This window comes from Hyperolius riggenbachi, chromosome 2, assembly GCF_040937935.1.
Source record: "Hyperolius riggenbachi isolate aHypRig1 chromosome 2, aHypRig1.pri, whole genome shotgun sequence".
NCBI classification, from domain to species: domain Eukaryota; kingdom Metazoa; phylum Chordata; class Amphibia; order Anura; family Hyperoliidae; genus Hyperolius; species Hyperolius riggenbachi.
The window spans coordinates 275215416-275235619 of NC_090647.1; the positions used below are offsets into that span (position 1 = coordinate 275215416).

The 20204-nt window shown below is 42.4% G+C and overlaps 1 protein-coding gene across 4 annotated transcripts in view; it reads right to left on the reverse strand.

The window, feature by feature from the left end:
* USP32 (ubiquitin specific peptidase 32) overlaps positions 1 to 20204 on the reverse strand; it is a 244139-nt gene that overhangs the window by 94997 nt on the left and 128938 nt on the right. For all 4 annotated transcript variants that reach the window (XR_011026247.1, XM_068268724.1, XM_068268723.1 and 1 more), the window contains 2 exons: positions 17331 to 17393; positions 13210 to 13293 (listed from right to left, as the gene is read on the reverse strand). Coding sequence is in view for 3 of the 4 variants with exons in the window: in XM_068268724.1 (XP_068124825.1) it covers positions 13210 to 13293; positions 17331 to 17393 (147 nt within the window). In the remaining variant the exon portion in view is untranslated. The remainder of the gene's footprint in view (positions 1 to 13209; positions 13294 to 17330; positions 17394 to 20204) is intronic.

The following is a 20204-nucleotide window of genomic DNA, read 5'->3' on the forward strand; positions in this document are numbered from 1 at the left end:
GCTCCGGATTATCCCCCAGAGGGTTAAGGACCAGAGCCTTTTTCTCCATTCAGACCACTGCAGCTTTCACGGTTTATTGCTCGGTCATACAACCTACCACCTAAATGAATTTTACCTCCTATTCTTGTCACTAATACAGCTTTCTTTTGCTGCTATTTGATTGCTGCTGCGAGTTTTAGTTTTTATTATATTCATCAAAAAATACATGAATTTTGGCAAAAAAATGACTTTAACTTGCTGTGCTGACATTTTTCAAATAAAGTAAAATTTCCTATACATTTGAGCGCGAAAGTTATTCTGCTACATGTCTTTGATAAAAAAAAACCCATTCAGTGTAAATTTATTGGATTGGGTAAAAGTTATAGCGTTTACAAACTATGGTGCCAAAAGTGAATTTTCCCATTTTCAAGCATCTCTGACTGTTCTGCGCACCTGTCAGGTTTCATGAGGGGCTATTATTCCAGGATAGTACAAATACCCCCCAAATGACCCCATTTTGGAAAGAAGACATCCCAAAGTATTCAGTGAGAGGCATGGTGAGTTCATAGAAGATTTTATTTTTTGTCACAAGTTAGCGGAAAATGACACTTCCTGACAAAAAAAAGAAAAAAAAAAAAGTTTCCATTTCTTCTAACTTGCGACAAAAAAAAATGAAATCTGCCACGGACTCACTATGCTCCTCTCTGAATACCTTGAAGTGTCTACTTTCCAAAATGGGGTCATTTGTGGGGTGTGTTCACTGTCCTGGCATTTTGGGGGGTGCCTAATTGTAAGCACCCCTGTAAAGAATAAAGATGCTCATTGGACTTTTGGCCCCTTAGCGCAGTTAGGCTGCAAAAAAGTGCCACACATGTGGTATTGCCGTACTCAGGAGAAGTAGTATAATGTGTTTTGGGGTGTATTTTTACACATACCCATGCTGGGTGGGAGAAATATCTCCGTAAATGACAATTGTTTTATTTTTTTTTACACACAATTGTCTATTTATAGAGATATTTCTCCCACTCAGCATGGGTATGTGGAAAAATACACCCCAAAACATATTATACTACTTCTCCTGAGTACGGCGATACCACATGTGTGGCACTTTTTTGCACCCTAACTGCGCTAAGGGGCCCAAAGTTCAATGAGTACCTTTAGGATTTCACAGGTCATTTTGCGACATTTGGTTTCAAGACTACTCCTCACGGTTTAGGGCCCCTAAAATGCCAGGACAGTATAGGAACCCCACAAATTACCCCATTTTAGAAAGAAGACACCCCAAGGTATTCCGTTAGGAGGATGGTGAGTTCATAGAAGATTTTTTTTTTTTGTCACAAGTTAGCGGAAATTGATTTTAATTGTTTTTTTTCACAAAGTGTCATTTTCCGCTAACTTGTGACAAAAAATAAAATCTTCTATGAACTCACCATACTCCTAACGGAATACCTTGGGGTGTCTTCTTTCTAAAATGGGGTCATTTGTGGGGTTCCTATACTGCCCTGGCATTTTAGGGGCCCTAAACCGTGAGGAGTAGTCTTGAAACCAAATGTCGCAAAATGACCTGTGAAATCCTAAAGGTACTCATTGGACTTTGGGCCTCTTAGCGCACTTAGGGTGCAAAAAAGTGCCACACATGTGGTACCGCCGTACTCAGGAGAAGTAGTATAATGTGTTTTGGGGTGTATTTTTACACATACCCATGCTGGGTGGGAGAAATATCTCTGTAAATGACAATTGTTTGATTTTTTTTACACACAATTGTCCTTTTACAGAGATATTTCTCCCACCCAGCATGGGTATGTGTAAAAATACACCCCAAAACCCAATATACTACTTCTTCTGAGTACGTGTGTGACACTTTTTTGCAACCTAGGTGCGCTAAGGGGCCTAAAAAAAACCAATACATATCAATTTCCGCTAACTTGTGACAAAAAATAAAATCTTCTATGAACTCATCATACACCTAACAGAATACCTTTGGGTGTCTTCTTTCTAGAATGGGGTCATTTGTGGGGTTCCTATACTGCCCTGGCATTTTAGGGGCCCTAAACCGTGAGGAGTAGTCTTGAACCCAAATGTCGCAAAATGACCTGTGAAATCCTAAAGGTACTCATTGGACTTTGGGCCCCTTAGCACAGTTAGGCTGCAAAAAAGTGTCACACATGTGGTATCGCCGTACTCAGAAGAAGTAGTATAATGTGTTTTGTGGTGTATTTTTACATATAACCATGCTGGGTGGGAGAAATATCTCTGTAAATGACACATTTTTGATTTTTTTTACACACAATTGTCCATTTACAGAGAGATTTCTCCCACCCAGTGTGGGTAAGTGTAAAAATACACCACAAAACACATTATACTACTTATCCTGAGTATGGCGATACCACATGTGTGACACTTTTTTGCAGCCTAGGTGCGCTAAGGGGCCCAACGTCCTATTCACAGGTCATTTTGAGGCATTTGTTTTCTAGACTACTCCTCACGGTTTAGGGCCCCTAAAATGCCAGGGCAGTATAGGAACCCCACAAGTGACCCCATTTTAGAAAGAAGACACCCCAAGGTATTCTGTTAGGTGTATGATGAGTTCATAGAAGATTTTATTTTTTGTCACAAGTTAGTGAAAAGTGACACTTTGTGAAAAAAACAATAAAAATCTAATTTCCGCTAACTTTTGACAAAAAATAAAATCTTCTATGAACTCATCATACACCTAACAGAATACCTTGGGGTGTCTTCTTTCTAAAATGGGGTCACTTGTGGGGTTCCTATACTGCCCTGGCATTTTACGGGCCCAAAACTGTGAGTAGTCTGGAAACCAAATTTCTCAAAATGACTGATCAGGGGTATAAGCATCTGCAAATTTTAATGACAGGTGGTCTATGAGGGGGCAAATTTTGTGGAACCGGTCATAAGCAGGGTGGCCTCTTAGATGACAGGATGTTTTGGGCCTGATCTGATGGATAGGAGTGCTAGGGGGGTGACAGGAGGTGATTGATGGGTGTCTCAGGGGGCGGTTAGAGGGGAAAATAGATGCAATCAATGCACTGGGGAGGTGATCGGAAGGGGGTCTGAGGGGGACCTGAGGGTTTGGCCGAGTGATCAGGAGCCCACACGGGGCAAATTAGGGCCTGATCTGATGGGTAGGTGTGCTAGGGGGTGACAGGAGGTGATTGATGGGTGTCTCAAGGTGTGATTAGAGGGGGGAAATAGATGCAAGCAATGCACTAGCGAGGTGATCAGGGCTGGGGTCTGAGGACGTTCTGAGGTGTGGGCGGGTGATTGGGTGCCCGCAAGGGGCAGATTAGGGTCTAATCTGATGGGTAACCGTGACAGGTGGTGATAGGGGGTGATTGATGGGTAATTAGTGGGTGTTTAGAGGAGAGAAGAGATGTAAACACTGCACTTGGGAGGTGATCTGATGTCGGATCTGCGGGCGATCTATTGGTGTGGGTGGGTGATCAGATTGCCCGCAAGGGGCAAGTTAGGGGCTGATTGATGGGTGGCAGTGACAGGGGGTGATTGATGGGTGGCAGTGACAGGGGGTGATTGATAGGTGATTGACAGGTGATCAGTGGGTTATTACAGGGAATAACAGATGTAAATATTGCACTGGCGAATTGATATAGGGGGGTCTGAGGGCAATCTGAGCGTGTGGGCGGGTGATTGGGTGCCCGCAAGGGGTAGATTAGGGTCTAATCTGATGGGTAACAGTGACAGGTGGTGATAGGGGGTGATTGATAGGTGATTGATGGGTAATTAGTGGGTGTTTAGAGGAGAGAAGAGATGTAAACACTGCACTTGGGAGGTGATCTGATGTCGGATCTGCGGGCGATCTATTGGTGTGGGTGGGTGATCAGATTGCCCGCAAGGGGCAGGTTAGGGGCTGATTGATGGGTGGCAGTGACAGGGGGTGATTGATGGGTAGCAGTGACAGGGGGTGATTGATAGGTGATTGACAGGTGATCAGTGGGTTATTACAGGGAATAACAGATGTAAATATTGCACTGGCGAATTGATAAAGGGGGGTCTGAGGGCAATCTGAGCGTGTGGGCGGGTGATTGGGTGCCCGCAAGGGGTAGATTAGGGTCTAATCTGATGGGTAACAGTGACAGGTGGTGATAGGGGGTGATTGATGGGTGATTGATGGGTAATTAGTGGGTGTTTAGAGGAGAGAATAGATGTAAACAATGGATTTGGGAGGTGATCTGATGTCGGATCTGCGGGCGATCTATTGGTGTGGGTGGGTGATCAGATTGCCCGCAAGGGGCAGGTTAGGGGCTGATTGATGGGTAGCAGTGACAGGGGGTGATTGACGGGTGATTGACGGGTGATTGACAGGTGATTGACAGGTGATCAGGGGGGATAGATGCATACAGTACACGGGGGGGGGGGGGGGTCTGGGGGGGTCTGGGGAGAATCTGAGGGGTGGGGGGTGATCAGGAGGGGGCAGTGGGCAGGGGGGGGATAAAAAAAAATAGCGTTGACAGATAGTGACAGGGAGTGATTGATGGGTGATTAGGGGGGTGACTGGGTGCAAACAGTGGTCTGGGGGGTGGGCAGGGGGGGGTCTGAGGGGTGCTGTGGGCGATCAGGGGGCAGGGGGGGGGAAATCAGTGTGCTTGGGTGCAGACTAGGGTGGCTGCAGCCTGCCCTGGTGGTCCCTCGGACACTGGGACCACCAGGGCAGGAGGCAGCCAGTATAATAGGCTTTGTATACATTACAAAGCCTATTATACAATGTAAATGCGGCGATCCGGGTGCAAGTAACCCGCCTGCGCTTCCGAACGGCCGGCGGGTTACTACGAGCGGTGGGCGGAGCCAGTCCCCGGCGGCTGATCGCGTCACGAATGACGCGATCGCCGCATAGCCACTCCCGCAGCCGCCCCCGCCGATGGGCGTATTGCGGTCGTTTGGGCCCAGTCTTTGCCGCCGCCCATCGGCTGGGGGAGGTCGGCAAGTGGTTAAGAGTCACCAAATTAGCAGACTACAACACATTTTTTGAAACAATTTTACATCTAGATTTGTAGACATTTTACAGGAACATCATAGTGGTCCTTCAGCATAATTCCTGGGTTATTGCTGACAGGTTCATCCAAGACTTCTCCACAATTGTTGGAGAGTTCTGTTTAGGAGGTTATTTTCAGTCTTGCCACGCTGCATCTCTGATGAGTCAAGCAAGACTCCTACATTTCATGTGTTATTATGTGCAAAATAAAATGAATGAATGAAAAATCCACAGCAAGTAACAAAAAGCTATAGTAAAACTGTACATCAATTTTACAAACTGGTATTAACCCAGGCTTAAAATATTAGTTTGAGATGAAAGGCCATTCAAAGAAAGTATTCCTTAAAGAGACTCCGTAACAAAAATTGCATCCTGTTTTTTATCATCCTACAAGTTCCAAAAGCTATTCTAATGTGTTCTGGCTTACTGCAGCACGTTCTACTATCACTGTCTCTGTAATAAATCAACTTATCTCTCTCTTGTCAGACTTGTCAGCCTGTGTCTGGAAGGCTGCCAAGTTCTTCAGTGTTGTGGTTCTGTGATGCATCTCCCAGCTCCAGGCCCCTCTCTGCACACTGCCTGTGTGTTATTTAGATTAGTGCAGCGTCTCTCTGCTCTATTATCTTTTACAAGCTAGATAAATCCTCCTCTGAGCTGGCTGGGTTTTCACATACTGAGGAATTACATACAGGCAGAGCTGTCTGCACTCTGCAGGAAGAAACAGCCTGACACTTCAGTGGAAGATAGCTGCAGGGGGAAAGAAACACACAAATGATCTCTTGAGATTCAAAAGGAAGGGTGTATACAGCCTGCTTGTGTATGGATGTATTTTCTATGTGTGGACATACTGTACATCAACCTACTTCCTGTTTTGGTGGCCATTTTGTTTGTTTATAAACAAACTTTTTAAAACTGTTTTTAACCACTTTTAATGCGGCGAGGAGCGGCGAAATTGTGACAGAGGGTAATAGGAGATGTCCCCTAACGCACTGGTATGTTTACTTTTGTGCGATTTTAACAATACAGATTCTCTTTAAAGGTAATGTCCAAGCAAAATAAAAAAATGAGTTTCACTTACCTGGGACTTCTACCAGCCCCATGCAATGCGTAAAAATTTACGCATTGAACCAGTAACGCGTAAAAATGTATGTGTTAATGTTCCTGCACTAGCGGGAATGCGTAAAAATGTACGCAATGCAATGCTGCCAGCGGGGGACTAGAGCAGCAGTGAGTGACTACGAGGGCACAGGATGGCTGCATGGGGCTAGTAGAAGCCTCAGGTAAGTGAAACTCATTTTTTTATTTTGCTTGTACCTTCCCTTTAAGATTTTTCCACTTGATCCATGCAATTCCAGGTACATGTTTTTGCTGCATAAAAAAAACACATATATCCAGGCACATCGCCTCTAGTTAGGACATTAAATAAGTTATTAAGGAAAAGGGAGGTGCTGAAGGGGGTGTGGCCAGAAACCAGCAAAAATCTATTAACCCTTCGCGCTCTCGCATGCAAATGTTCAAACAAATGCATTCACAGATTCACTCATCCAGGCACCACTGTTATCCCTACAGCCAAGTTAAAAGCTGGGGTTTTAGTTCACAGAAGAATGCATTCTTATGCTTAGTCACCTATACTGCGCAGAAGTACCCAGGTAAACATAGGTGTCCTAACTCTGGCCCTGTAACCTGGGTACTTCTGCACAGTATAGGTGACTAAGCATAAGAATGCACTCTTCTGTGAACTAAAACCCCGGCTTTTAACTTAGCTGTAGGGATAACAGTGGTGCCTGTGTTTTTGCTGCATGGTTTTCTGGACACTGTGTGTTCTGTATTGTCATGCGATGTTTGTCAATGTACAAATGGGCACAATGTTTTGGGGGGAAAAAAATGAACCTGCTGTAAGTATTATTGCTGTCCATGAAAGTACACAACAGATGTAATGGGCTCACTGAAATTAAAAGGGCTGTCAGTTCTACTGCATTTTTGGTGGGATGAAAAACAATGACATTTGGGGTGGTGGAAAAACATTACATAAAAGAGTACCACAATTTAGATAAGTTATTGCAATTATTTTGTCTTTTACATATTCTTTCCTTTTTAGAAAATCCGATGTGAAAGACAGAAAAATGGTCTGTTTGCCGACAAGCATTTCTATTGTTGCATGATTTTAGATAGGTATGAAATGACTTGTCCTGCTAACTACTGCTATTTTAGAAATAAGCAATGCCAGTCAGTTCAAACTGCTACAGAGCTGTCAAATAAAAAACAAAAAAACAAAAACACAAACCTATAGTAAATGACAGCTAGATAGGAGCAAAGTCATTCACAGTGCATTTCACTCTGGGAAAAATGTACCTCATATGCATATGTAGTGTATTTTCCATCGTATAAGACTGGGGATAAAAAGTCACTGCGTCTTATAAAATGAATGCAGGGAATCCTTGACTTTGGAACACCTGCCAATACGACCCGCTGACACATCAGGGACTCCCTGCAAGTTTCTCCCCTTCAGTCTGCAGTGTGCACCCCCCCCCCCCCCCCATGTCTGTCTCCTGCCCCCTCTAAGTGTAGCAGCAGCTGGCTTATCCATGGCACCTGCGGAGCCCACAGACCTCTCCTCCTGTCCCACGCGGATTCCCCTAGTGATGGCTTGTGCTGCTGGCACAATCAGCACAAGCTGTTCACTAGGGGGAGCTGCGCGGAAGTGAAGAGGTTTGTGATCCCTGCGGGCACCATGGATTAGGTAAGCCAGCTTACACAGGGGGGCAGGAGACACGGGTGAGGAAGCGGAGGCACGGGGGTGGGGGTGGGGCAGAAGCTAGGACAGAAGGGGACACATGCTGGGAAAGAAGGGGAGACAGGAGGACACATGGGGAGACACATGGGGAATACATGGTGGACACGGAGGAGACACATGGGGGAGCCATGGTGGACACAGGAGGACCCATGGGGGACACAGGAGAACACATGGGAGAGCCTTGGTGGACACAGGAGGTCACACATGGGGGAGCCATGGAGGACACATGGAGGAGACAAATGTGGGAGCCATGGTGGACACAGGACAACATATGGAGGACACATGGGGGAGAACATGTATGCTCCTGGAACATGGGCACACCAGGTTTACCAGTGTTCTCCCCAAAACTTTTTCCCAGTCGGGTGATATGCAAAAGTGTCCGGGTGTGGCAAGACAGGGAAATACAGGGTGCGTGATTCCATAGGAGAAAACTGTAATTGCCAGGGTGTCCATTTTCCATTGAAATGTGCAGCCAATACCATTCACAACATAGTGAAATTCATTATTGTGAAGTCATGATCACTTTTGGAATGATAAAAATATAAGGCAATGGGTAATGATGCATCAGTTTTTGTGGCAAAACCTATCAAAGCAATGTGAAATGACAAAATCCCATGCAGCTACCACAAGTGATATGCAGGAGCAGTATGAGGAACTGTACAGGGCCCATCATTGTGCTGGACAATCACGGGTGAACACATTTCACCAGGATAACAGGAACTTTATTATCTTTCCAAATCTGATGCTGTATGTTCACGTGTGAAAAACTGAAAGGTCACCTCAACTGAGACCAGCACATTTTTCTATTACATAATCCTTTTTATATGCAATATACATGCATAATAAGTATTTTTAAGTTTAAATAAAACAGTTACATGCGTCAGTAGTACATGCTCTACATACATCGGGTGCCAACAGTTCGTAAAACGATAATCTCTACACAGAACTGTTGCTAAGGAACACTGAGTTTTGCTAAGATAATGATTTTGCTCTTTGCTCCTGGCTTTTGGCCCTTAGGTATGCTTAAGAGGCAGACTGCGATACTTTTGAGGCATGTTTATTTTATGATGTTTTATTTTCTCTTTAATAAAGGCTGATTTAAAAAAAACAAATAAATCCATATTGCTGAATTTCCAAACAGACACAATAAAGTAATAACGGTCTTTGCCACTCAGTCACCTGTATACCTGAAACAAATTTACATTGTTCAACTGCATTTCCAAGGTGCTCATGCGGTGGATAATTTTCCTAACTTTTGTTAATAATGTCATCTATTTAACTGCCATTTGTTTCACTGGACTGGCTATGGGTAATAGTGTGTGACTGACTGATTCCAATCTCTACTTCAAACCTCCTTAGTCACCAAAGCAACTGCAACAACACATAATGATATGCCCAAACAAGCAGTGATCAAATACCTAGGAACTCTTTCATGTGCTGCCCATCAAACAGCAGCAGTTAACCTTAATTTTTCAACCACAAAGAAAATAAATCCACATTATACTAGGAGCTCAAGTTGAACATTTGAAATAAAAAGTTGTGACAACTGAGTATTTGATGCACAGATCAGTTCTTGATTACAGATTGGCTTTTGAAAATTCTAAATAGCTGATCACAGTACTCAGGGACTTCAAAAGCTGCATCAAAAAGGTAATGAAGTCCCTACCCATGTGACATTACATAGACGGTAATGAAGACTGCAGATGGTCAATAAGATGTTAATAATTCTGTCTCACATGCCTAATCTGCCAGTTTTGTTTGCCAAGTTCCAGCTGCAAAAAAAATTGCATTATATTTACATGCAAGCAGAAATCATCATCCTCTAACTCCCTATCTCCACAATAAACAAAACAATAATGTGCAAGGTGGGAGGAGGGAGAGTGATAGAATTATACTATTGAAAAATACTTATTACTGTTGAAAAGAAAGTTGTTACATTTTCAAAAGTCCATTGCACAGATATGCTCACCAGTAGCTGTGCACCAATCCATACACACTTCAGAGCCTGGCTAGCGTCCTGTGAACTACAGTTCTGCCCTCCTTACATACAGGGCACAGGATTATGGTAATGCAGGGATGCTGTGAACTGTAGTCAGTCCTACCTTTGGTGTCACATGACCACAACTAATAGAAATTCCACTGTCAAACTGTTCGCAAAGCACGTCTGGCCTACAAAACAGGCATTCTGTTCACCACTTTGCCTCTACACACTGTCTGTATTAGTATGCAGGCAGATTACTTTTAGAATTTGCTTTCTTAAACTCTGGCTTTAAAGGGACTCCGAGCAGTGCAGAAACTATGGAAAGATGCACATCATTTTAAAGCTCTTTCTCCTCTTTCCAATGATATATAAACCGCCACCCTACGCCTTTTAGTTTTCGCTATTTTCGCGATTGAAATTGCCGCGGCCGTGATTTTGATCGCGAAAATAGAGAAAACTAAAAGGCGTAGGGCAAAGATTTAGGTGTCGTCAGAAAGAGGAGAAAGAGAGCTTTAAAATGATATCCATCAAGCCATAGTTATATTGTATTACACAGGGCGACTTTTTGTCAAAGTCAGCAGCTGCATTTAGCAGAATGGAGCTGCTGATACTGGGGAAAGTGTCGTCCTGTGTAATACAATATAACTATGGCTTGATGGATATCATTTTAAAGCTCTCTTTCTCCTCTTTCTGATGACACCTAAATCGTTGCCCTACACCTTTTAGTTTTCTCTATTTTCGCGATCGAAATCGCGGTCGCGGCAATTTCAATCGCGAAAATAGCGAAAACTAAAAGACGTAGGGTGGTGGTTTATATATCATTGGAAAGAGGAGAAAGAGAGCTTTAAAATGATATGCATCTTTCCATAGTTTCTGCACTGCTCGGAGTCCCTTTAATTAGCTTTAATTCGGTGAAAAAAAATACTAGCGATATTTGTGATACGCACCTACATTATAAAATGAGCATTAGGGACACTTCCATTTCCTGCACGATACAAGACTTCTGTATACAAGAACAATATACGGTACATGCAAAATTGCCCACCTTTAACTGCTAAATCTATTAAGGAAATTTTGCAGCGGTGCCACAGAAAGTTTTACCCATATATTTGAATAGAAGTGCAACCTTCTACCACATACCTTGCAAATTCCCTCACCTCAGATATACATTTCCATTTTTTTAAGACTTTGCATGCCTGCCAAGAATGGTGGAGGTGCAGAATAATTTATTTATGAAACATCATGGCAGTAGGTAACTGGAATGCTTTTAAGGCATGTATAGAAGTTAAGATGCGTACACACGTCTGATTTTTCCAAACGACCGGTCGTTCCAAACGACTGTTCGTTTGCACGTCAAATCGGGCGTGTGTACAAACGGTCATTCAGCAGATAACACTGGTTTTGACTGAACTGCTTGGCAGGTCGGTCAAATCCAGTCTTATCAGGTGAACAGTCGTTTGTACACATGCCCAATTTGACGTAAAAATGACCGTTCGTTTGGAAAAGTCAGACATGTGTATGTACCTTTACAGTATAATACCATATGTCTTCCAAATCAAAGATAAGGATTAGCAGCAGCTAATCTACTTCTAGTGAGTGCCTTCCTTCTCGGATGTGTCCAGCCTTGAAATGTGCCCCTTGTAAACTATGCAAATCAATGTTCCACAGAGGTAGATTTCTATGCTGGTCACTTAAAAAAAAAGCGGGAAATTGGTGTTGGGTAGACATATCTGTAAACTTCTGCATTATTAATTAGATAATACTTTTAAAACATATTAAGAATGTTTGAAAAGCCAGCTTACACTTTAATAATGTGGTAATGGTTCCTAATGGTTCTTCAAGTTTCAGGTTTTTGATTTTACATCTCTCTACACCTTATACAACATTAATCTCACTGCATAGCCACTGCAATGGTGAAATTGCTTCTAGGGTGGCTGCATAATAATGTACATTCATTCCTCTATCATATTTTTCACTTCCAATTTCTCTACTAGAGCACTCATTCCCAAAAGCACCACAAGATCTTTACTGTTTCAGCTATTGAACAAGTTTTGCCTGATGACTGTTAGAATGACCTGTCTGCTAAAAAGGGTAGCGGGAAGGAAATACTGTATACACCTTAAAGGAGACCTGTAATGACTTTCAAAAAACAAAAACAAAAAAAACAAAAAAAAACAACTTTTCACGTTTTACTTAGCTGGGACGGCTTCTGCCAGCCCCCTGCAGCCTACCTGTGCTCGCGCCGTCCTGGCGACAGGAGTGCGAACAAGAAAGTGGACGTCGGCTTGCAAGTTTGAAACTGAGCCACGGCAGGGGACTGGAGGATCGTTCCAGGACAGGGTGGGCACAGGGTGGCTGCAGGGGGATGGCAGACGCCCCAGGAAAGTGAAGCTCCTTTTTTTGAAAGTTATTACAGGTTTCTAGTAAATGAACAACTGATTCGACCCCTCACAGAAAACTTCACTATTCCTTAGGGTCCATGGCCCTCTGTGGAAGGGTTTCACCACAATGGCCATCATTCATAAAGCATTTCCACATGCGGAAATGCTGAAAACAGCTGACTTTACCGAGAACATAGCAAAATGTCTATACATAAAGGCTGTTTCTGTACGAAAAGCTGACATTCCTGAGCAGAGCGATAAATTACCGCCTTGTGCGGTGATTATCTTAACAAATGTTACTAATTATCAATTCATAAAGATTAGAGCAAGCGGTATGAGGACAGGGAATACCGCTCCCTTGGAAGTAGCGATAAGCATGTGGAGAACAGCTAAACTAATGAGCCAGACCTCCCAGGCAGCAGCAGTGAGAGCAGCGCCCGGAGGGACTCAGGCAGCTTCTCCTGTTACGCCATCCTACCGACAGCCTAGAGCCAGCCTAGTTTGGGAAATCACCGCACTGCTATCGCAGCTGTAAACATTTTTATGAATGAGCACACAGAAGTCTAAAATACCCAATGCGGTGTTTTCCCACAATGATTTTCATTACCGAACACACTTTTATGAATGATAGCCAATATCAGCTATACAGATGTTCCTGATAATCTATTTGAGGAAAGAAAAGATTTCTCATGGGAAAATCCGGCACGAACAGGAACATGGCCACAAAAGCATATCCAATAAGCTCTTACAGGATATGTTCAGAGGCTAGGGCTATTTTTCAAATTCGGGCTGATTTTAAATATCACAAGTCTCAAAAACTTTTCATGCTGGATAAAAAACGGAATGACCTGCTGAAGTTTGTGTGATTATTAAAGGAACAAGAAAAAAAAACAAAAAAGAATGGCAAAATATTTACATGACTTTTTAATTTTAATTTTTATTTTCAGAGAGAAAATTAACTACTAGAGCAGGCAGATAGACAAACAGGAAGGAGAAATACATAGCTAGATCTGACTCATGCCACCCACAGCCAAAAAAAGATCACCTCAACCTTTACATCACTTACCTGAAAGAGCAAATTTAAAAACTCATTGGCGAGAGCACTTTTAACACTCCAAATCTGGTAGTCTTCCAGTGTAAGGTGCCCGCTCTGTATCAAAAAATAATGTATGTAATTAAGATTTCTAAAATGTACCCTTATTACAATAAATGCCATTGTGCTAAAAAAAAGAAAGTAAATAACTCTGCGTTTAGCCAGTGTATACGCTGCACAACATCAATTTACCATGCAAAGACATATATACGCAGGAGTCCCCAGCCATCGGACTGCCAGCTGCACCAGCCAGGCCACACCTTTCTGTACAGTGCCTGGAGTGCTGTCATTCTGCACATTGTGCAGCAGTCAGCTAAGTGCTCTGTAACGGGGTAGCTCGGCTTTGTGCATAGCAGGCAGTGGCCGAAGCAGGGCTTTTTTGGCACACAGGGCGCGCCACGTAGTGCCAAAGCTTGGAACGGCTATTGCAGTAATGCTACAGTCCGCACCTGGGTAATTAGGGAACCTGGGGATTGGCGGATCCCGAATTACTTCTCCCTCCAAATTGCGACAACTCGGAAAGAAAATAGTGTTCAACACCCCCAGAATTTGTGCGGCAGCATGGTAAGCCCTTATTCAGCACGAAAAAGCCCCACGTCATTCTCTCATGTACGCGCAGTGGCTTCATTGTTGCCAACCAGTCCGCTGTCATTCTGAGGTGCTACCACTATCCCTGCTCCAACCTATCATCAGTGTGAAGGGGCATGGAGTAAATGGGATTATGGGAAAGGCACACTATCACTGGGGCTGACAGAAGGTCAAAAACCTCCAGGCCACAGGTGTCGATCAAACCCCAACTTTGGGCAGTGGACAGAACTGAGGTCGACTCAGCAGCTGGGAGGGAAACTTACTTTGACTGCTCAATAGGTAGGAGCAAAGCAAGTAAAATACATTTTATATTAATTTAATCAAAATGATACCAATTGTTTCCCAACCAATGCTTTAATAAAGTATGATCACTGCCCATTCTCCCCCATCAACTTAAGAGCCGTAGTGGTAACATTTATTTTTACACAGCCCTGTGTCAGTAAAAAGCAAAGCCCATGTACCACCACCTCTTCTCCTGCCACTGGGCTTCTCTGTTGATTGACAGAGTGAAAAATGTGCTTGCATGCATTTTAAAGCGGTACAGATGAGCAACCCCATTCACTTATGAAGTTACATAGAACGGTGCTGCTTCGTATTCATGTGGTGCTAACGTTTCAAACCACTAAGTTTAAACACATTTAATTCCAGTATTTTCACTAGAATTTTAAATGCATCAATTACCGGTAAACAGACAAAATCCAGGTAGATACATATAGCTATGAGAACAATTTTGCCACTTGAACTTCACAGAGCACTTTATAGAGACTAAGAAAAATGTCATCCTTTTTTTCTACTATCCTACAAGTTCCTAATCCTATTCTAATGTGCTCTGGCTTACTGCCGCACTTTCTACGATCACCATCTCTGTAATAAATCAACTTCTCTCTCTCCTGTCGGATCTGTCGCCCTGTGTCTGGAAGGCTGCCAACTCTTCAGTGGTGTTGATCTGTTATGCACACCCCCCCTCCAGGCCCCCTCTATGCACACTACAGTGTGTGTTATTTACATTGGACAGCTTCTCTCCTCTCTTAGTGAGAGAAGAGAGCTTTACAAGCTGGATAAATCCTTCTCTGTTAGGCTGTGAAAGGAGCTGTGCTGTCACATGCTGAGGAATTACAGACAGCTGTCTGCAGGAAGAAACAACAAGCATGTCACTCTTCAGTGGATGATAGCTGCAGGGGGAAGAAGGTAAACACACAAATGATCTTGAGATTCAAAAGGAAGGCTGTATACAGCCTGCTTGTGTATGAATGTATTTTCTATGTGTGGACATACTGTACATCAACCTACTTCCTGTTTTGGTGGCCATTTTGTTTGTTTATAAACAAACTTTTAAAAACTGTTTTTGACTACTTTTAATGCGTCGGAGAGCGGAGAGGGAAATAGGAGATGTCCCCTAACGCGCTGGTATGTTTACTTTTGTGCGATTTTAACAATACAGATTCTCTTTAACCTCCCTGGCGGTAAGCACGGGCTATGCCGCCGGGAGGCACCGCTCAAGCCCCGCTGGGCCGATTTGCATAATTGTTTTTTCACGAGCTGCGTGCAGTGCCCGATCGCCGCCGCTACCCGCCGATCCGCCGCTATACGCGTCGCCGCAGCCGCCCCCCCCCCCCCCCCAGACCCCGTGCGCTGCCTGGCCAATCAGTGCCAGGCAGCGCTGTGGGGTGGATCGGAGTCCCCTTTGACGTCACGACGTCGATGACGTCATCCCGCCCCGTCGCCATGGCGACGGGGGAAGCCCTCCAGGAGATCCCGTTCTTTGAACGGGATCTCCTGATCTCCGATTGCCGGCAACGATCGGAGGGGCTGGGGGGATGCCGCTTTTTTTGTTTTTTAAACGTATTTGCTGCCCCCTGGCGGATTTTGACAAACCGCCAGGAGGGTTAAAGAGGAACTTCAGCCTAAACAAACATACTTTCATTAAGTTACATTACTTATGTTATTTAAAATAGATAGGTAATATAATCTCTTACCCACCCTGTTTTAAAAGAACATGCAAATGTTTGATTTCATGATGGCAGCCATCTTTTTGGTTGTAATGAGGTGACAGGGAGTATCATACACAGTTCCAACTGTCCTGATCACCCCTCCCAGTTGCTAAGCAACGTGAACAACAACATAGCAAATCCCATCATGCTCTGCACAGCATCAGGGAAAACAGCCCGGGCTTTTTTTCTTTTGATGGGTGGAGCTTAGATAAAAATACAGCAAAAAATGATGCTTTGGTAAGAAAAACAAAGTTCTGATGCTGTGAAACTGTTAAAGAAATACCAAGCAGTTTCAGTTTTGCTGAGTAGATTTTTAGTCCGGAGGTTCACTTTAAGGATGTTGTCTATGCAGGTTTATCACTATCCCTACAGTGTTCATGTAGCAAAAACTATCTAGAGGGAGCAGGACCAATCATTCTGCTGACAGTACTTTCTGACACAGAAGTGACAAGATTGGTCAGCACACTCAGTCAATCATGAATTTTGTTTTGGCAGGAATCTGATGTCAATTTTACGTCATGGGGATTTGCTTGTATTTATGCACTATGTTTACCATCATCAGCAACATGTACATTGGAAAAGGGCATTTGTGTACTTACAAAATTATTGTATACATTTTGACAAGATATAGAATAAAACTACACTTTTTTAAAAAAAAAATAAGTGGTCTCCGATAAAACTTAAAACTTCACTGGGAATGTTAAATCTTTCTATATTTCTATCTTAAAACATGCCACAATCGCTACAGTGAGTAATTCCATAGGATTACTCATGCAGCAGCGCTTTGCTTTTAGCGACAATATTTGTTGCTATCTCGGAGGTAAATGTGGGAGAGGGGTTCCCTGTTCAAAACGAGCGCCAGGGTTTCCAGAGCTGCCATTGGACTGCTCTTTCTCCCTGGCCGCACCCCGCCTCTCTGCATGCTGTTAATGAGAGAATGAATTTCTCATTCCAGTGTCGTGACTCACAAAAGTGAAAGTGGGCCATTGTGGCCCACAGGAGCGGCGGTTTTGGATGCTACCTGATCCGCTAGGCCTCTGGATCAGGTAACCTAGTTTTTTTTTTTATTTCATGAGATCTCTTTAAGGAGCATAAACACCAATTTTTATAGGCCCAAAAAAGGACAAATTTTACCACCTTCATGTAGTTTGAAAGCCAATAGACTTTGAATACTGTGAACACATTGGATAAGTAAGCTCCAATACTGCACGAAAGTGGAAAAATTGGCTAGTCCTTGGCCAATCAAAATTGGAGGTCTGTACCAGAGTTTAGTAAATGTACCAGAAAAAAAAGGCAAGTTAGGAATTCTGACTCACTGCTAACATGATCGTTTCATTCAATGGCTCACTGATTTGTGAAACTACATAATAAGAACTTCAAAAAACTAAACACAGTGAGTAATGGAAAAGTTTTCAATTGCGTCAGACTGTTATAAAATACTTATTGTGGCAATTAAATTTGAATTAGTTATCCTAAACTATGTGCTGTATTAACATAATAAAATAATGTCATTACCTTTGTTGTATCATGGGTTTTTAAAATATTGTCTAGGATATCAGAAAGATTCAAGTTTAACTCCTGAAATGACAAATACAAGGATAAGTACAAAAAACTGCATTGACTAAAGCATTTAATTACACTAAAATAAGCACTTTTTTCAGGTTGTAATATCAAGGAAGGTTATTTTCCACAAGTGTTCAGTGTAATACTTCATATATTTATTTAACGCCAACATCTTCTGCATCGCTGTATAGAGTATATATAGTAATGTCACGAACTGTCCCTCATAAGTGCTCACAATCCAAGAAAGAATTACATGAAAATCGGACATGGAGCAATTCATGAGATAGCAACCTGTTTAATGGTTTCACAGGTTTGCATTACTTTAAAGCACTTCACATTGGCATTAAATACATTCTTTAGCATGCATGCCCAGTTACAAAATTGGGCACTGGCGCAGGTGGCAGGCAATGCTTATATTATAAGAAGCACTATTACCAGCTCAAAACTTTTCTTCTAGGTTCTGCCCCACCACTCTATTACTGAAACAGTGGCTGCAAATCTGTCCCTGGCCTGAACTCTGCCCTGATGTATTCAGTTCTCCATTCATGCATTGGTTTGCAGGGCATAGCGGTTACCTGTCATGACAAGTAACTGCATTTGAAGTTAGGTCACCAGCATATATAGGCAAGGAATTATATCAAACTGATAAGGTTAATGTAGGTCATAGTACTTGGGAGTCACTATAGAGATACAGAGTGCCAGAGAAGTGTTAGGATAGCTAATCAGCATATCTGTTCTGTATGAGTGATTAAGAGAAATGTTAGGAGAATGTCAGAAATTGAGCCTTCCATACTCTTTACATGACAGCTGCACGTTTTCCAGTGTTTGCATTTAGAGAGCTTTAAAGCCTGCCATACAAAATACGATATTTAACAGATCAGGTAAACATCCATCTCTCTCCGATATTGTTTACCTAGATTGTTGGCATGTATCACTTGATGTGAAATCAGATTAGCAAAAGAACTGATGCAATATAAATCAAAACAAAGCCAAAGCTAGCTCTGCGCTGTTCTAAGAATGGCCTTTGCTAACAGATTCTAAATAACGACCAAAATTGTATCAAGAAAGGCCTCATTTCTAGACGATTTACATGGGAGGCAATTAACTTTTCTAATGAATCAATCATCTAATCTATTAAATACCCACACTATATGGGTATCTTGAAATGTGTTTTGATACCAGCTAATCAATTAGCTTTTACACAACCAAAAACAAGCTCTGCAACTGTGTGTACACACAGAAACCATTTATAACTGGTGTGGGGCTTTAAATGTGAGCTATATAGAATATGAAATTAGCAAAATGACAGCACTGAATAAACTTGCATCTGGCAACTCCATTTAAATAGCAATAATCCTAATGGATAGAGTGATAAGCCTTTCCATATCATTAGACTGAAGTACTATTCCCAATATGTCTGGAATTTTACTGCTCCCCAACCAGCAATTTCAGTCTGGAGGGTATTATTTCAATTTTATGGAACCAAAACATAACCTGGTCAGACTAATTACATATAATTACCATTTATAACATTAAAATGCCACACAAATTATATTCAAACAGCTTTTAACAGCCACAAAATAACACTAGCTCAAATGACTTACCTGATATCACGTATTACTGTATTTACTTAGGGCTCTTTCACATCAGAGCTTGCGTTAGAGAACGCTCAAAGCATACGTTTTGTTGTATGCCTTTTACTGCGTTTTGATATGCGTTGCACTGCAGTGAGTGTGCGTTTTTAATCCGTTTTCAATCCGTTACTGCACATAGAAAAACGCAGGTAATTTTTTTTTCTTTTAGTTGTCAACTTTCTACATTGTTCCTCTGTTGCATTCTGGGACTGATTGCCTGCGTTAACGGATTAAAAACGCGCATAGTGTGCGTTTTACATTGACTAACATTGTAACGCATAAAGCTAGCGTTGGCCAAAAAACTGCGCCTGGGTGCAGTGGAACGCAACGCACAAAAAGGCTGCGTTATATGTGAAAGCTAAAATGAAAGTCTATGGACTTTCATTTCACCTTGGGTAACGCAAACTTTATCCTTTGCGTTGAAACGCAGAAAATCTGCCCTAATGTGAAAGAGCCCTTAAAGCCTGCTCTTTATCTTTGAAATTGATATTACTGCTGTGCAATGCTTGTTTTTCAATGACAAAAGGTCTGAACTACTTCAGATACTAACTTAAGATACCACAGGTGAATTAAGACAAAACACAAGTTACTACCGTATCTCCACAAATATATGACAAGGTCTTGTACATTTTTGCTCAAAAAATGCGTTCCAGCATATTTCAGGGGCTGTCGTTTTTAAACAAACATACATTTATTCTTGAACAAAACAATACTTGTTCAATGTAGTCACGTCATCACGTTCTAAATCATCATTATAACATTCCAAACCCCCAATTCCATCATTAATTTCTTGTGACTTCATTTTACTATGTACAAAAATCTACATTTATTGAGAGACGAACACTTTCCAACCGTTACGGTTTGGGGTCTAATCGGAAGGGTCTTTTGAGTGATTATTTTGGGGGTGTCAGCTTTCTTTGGTGAATGGTTCATTTGTCCTGCTTGATTCTATTGCCAATATATATTTTTTATCATTTACATGTAGACCATAGCTGCCTCGACACTTTGTAGATTGATCTCTTTTTTAGGATTCTCTTGGGAGTAAGGCTTATAATTCAAGCATCCTCATGAATGCTGAAAAATCATGCTAGGTCTCAGGTTGGGGGTAGGTTTAATTCGCAGGGAAACAAGGTAAATAAAAAGCCTATGGTCCATTAGGAATCAGTTTAAACCTTACAGCATCTCCCAATGG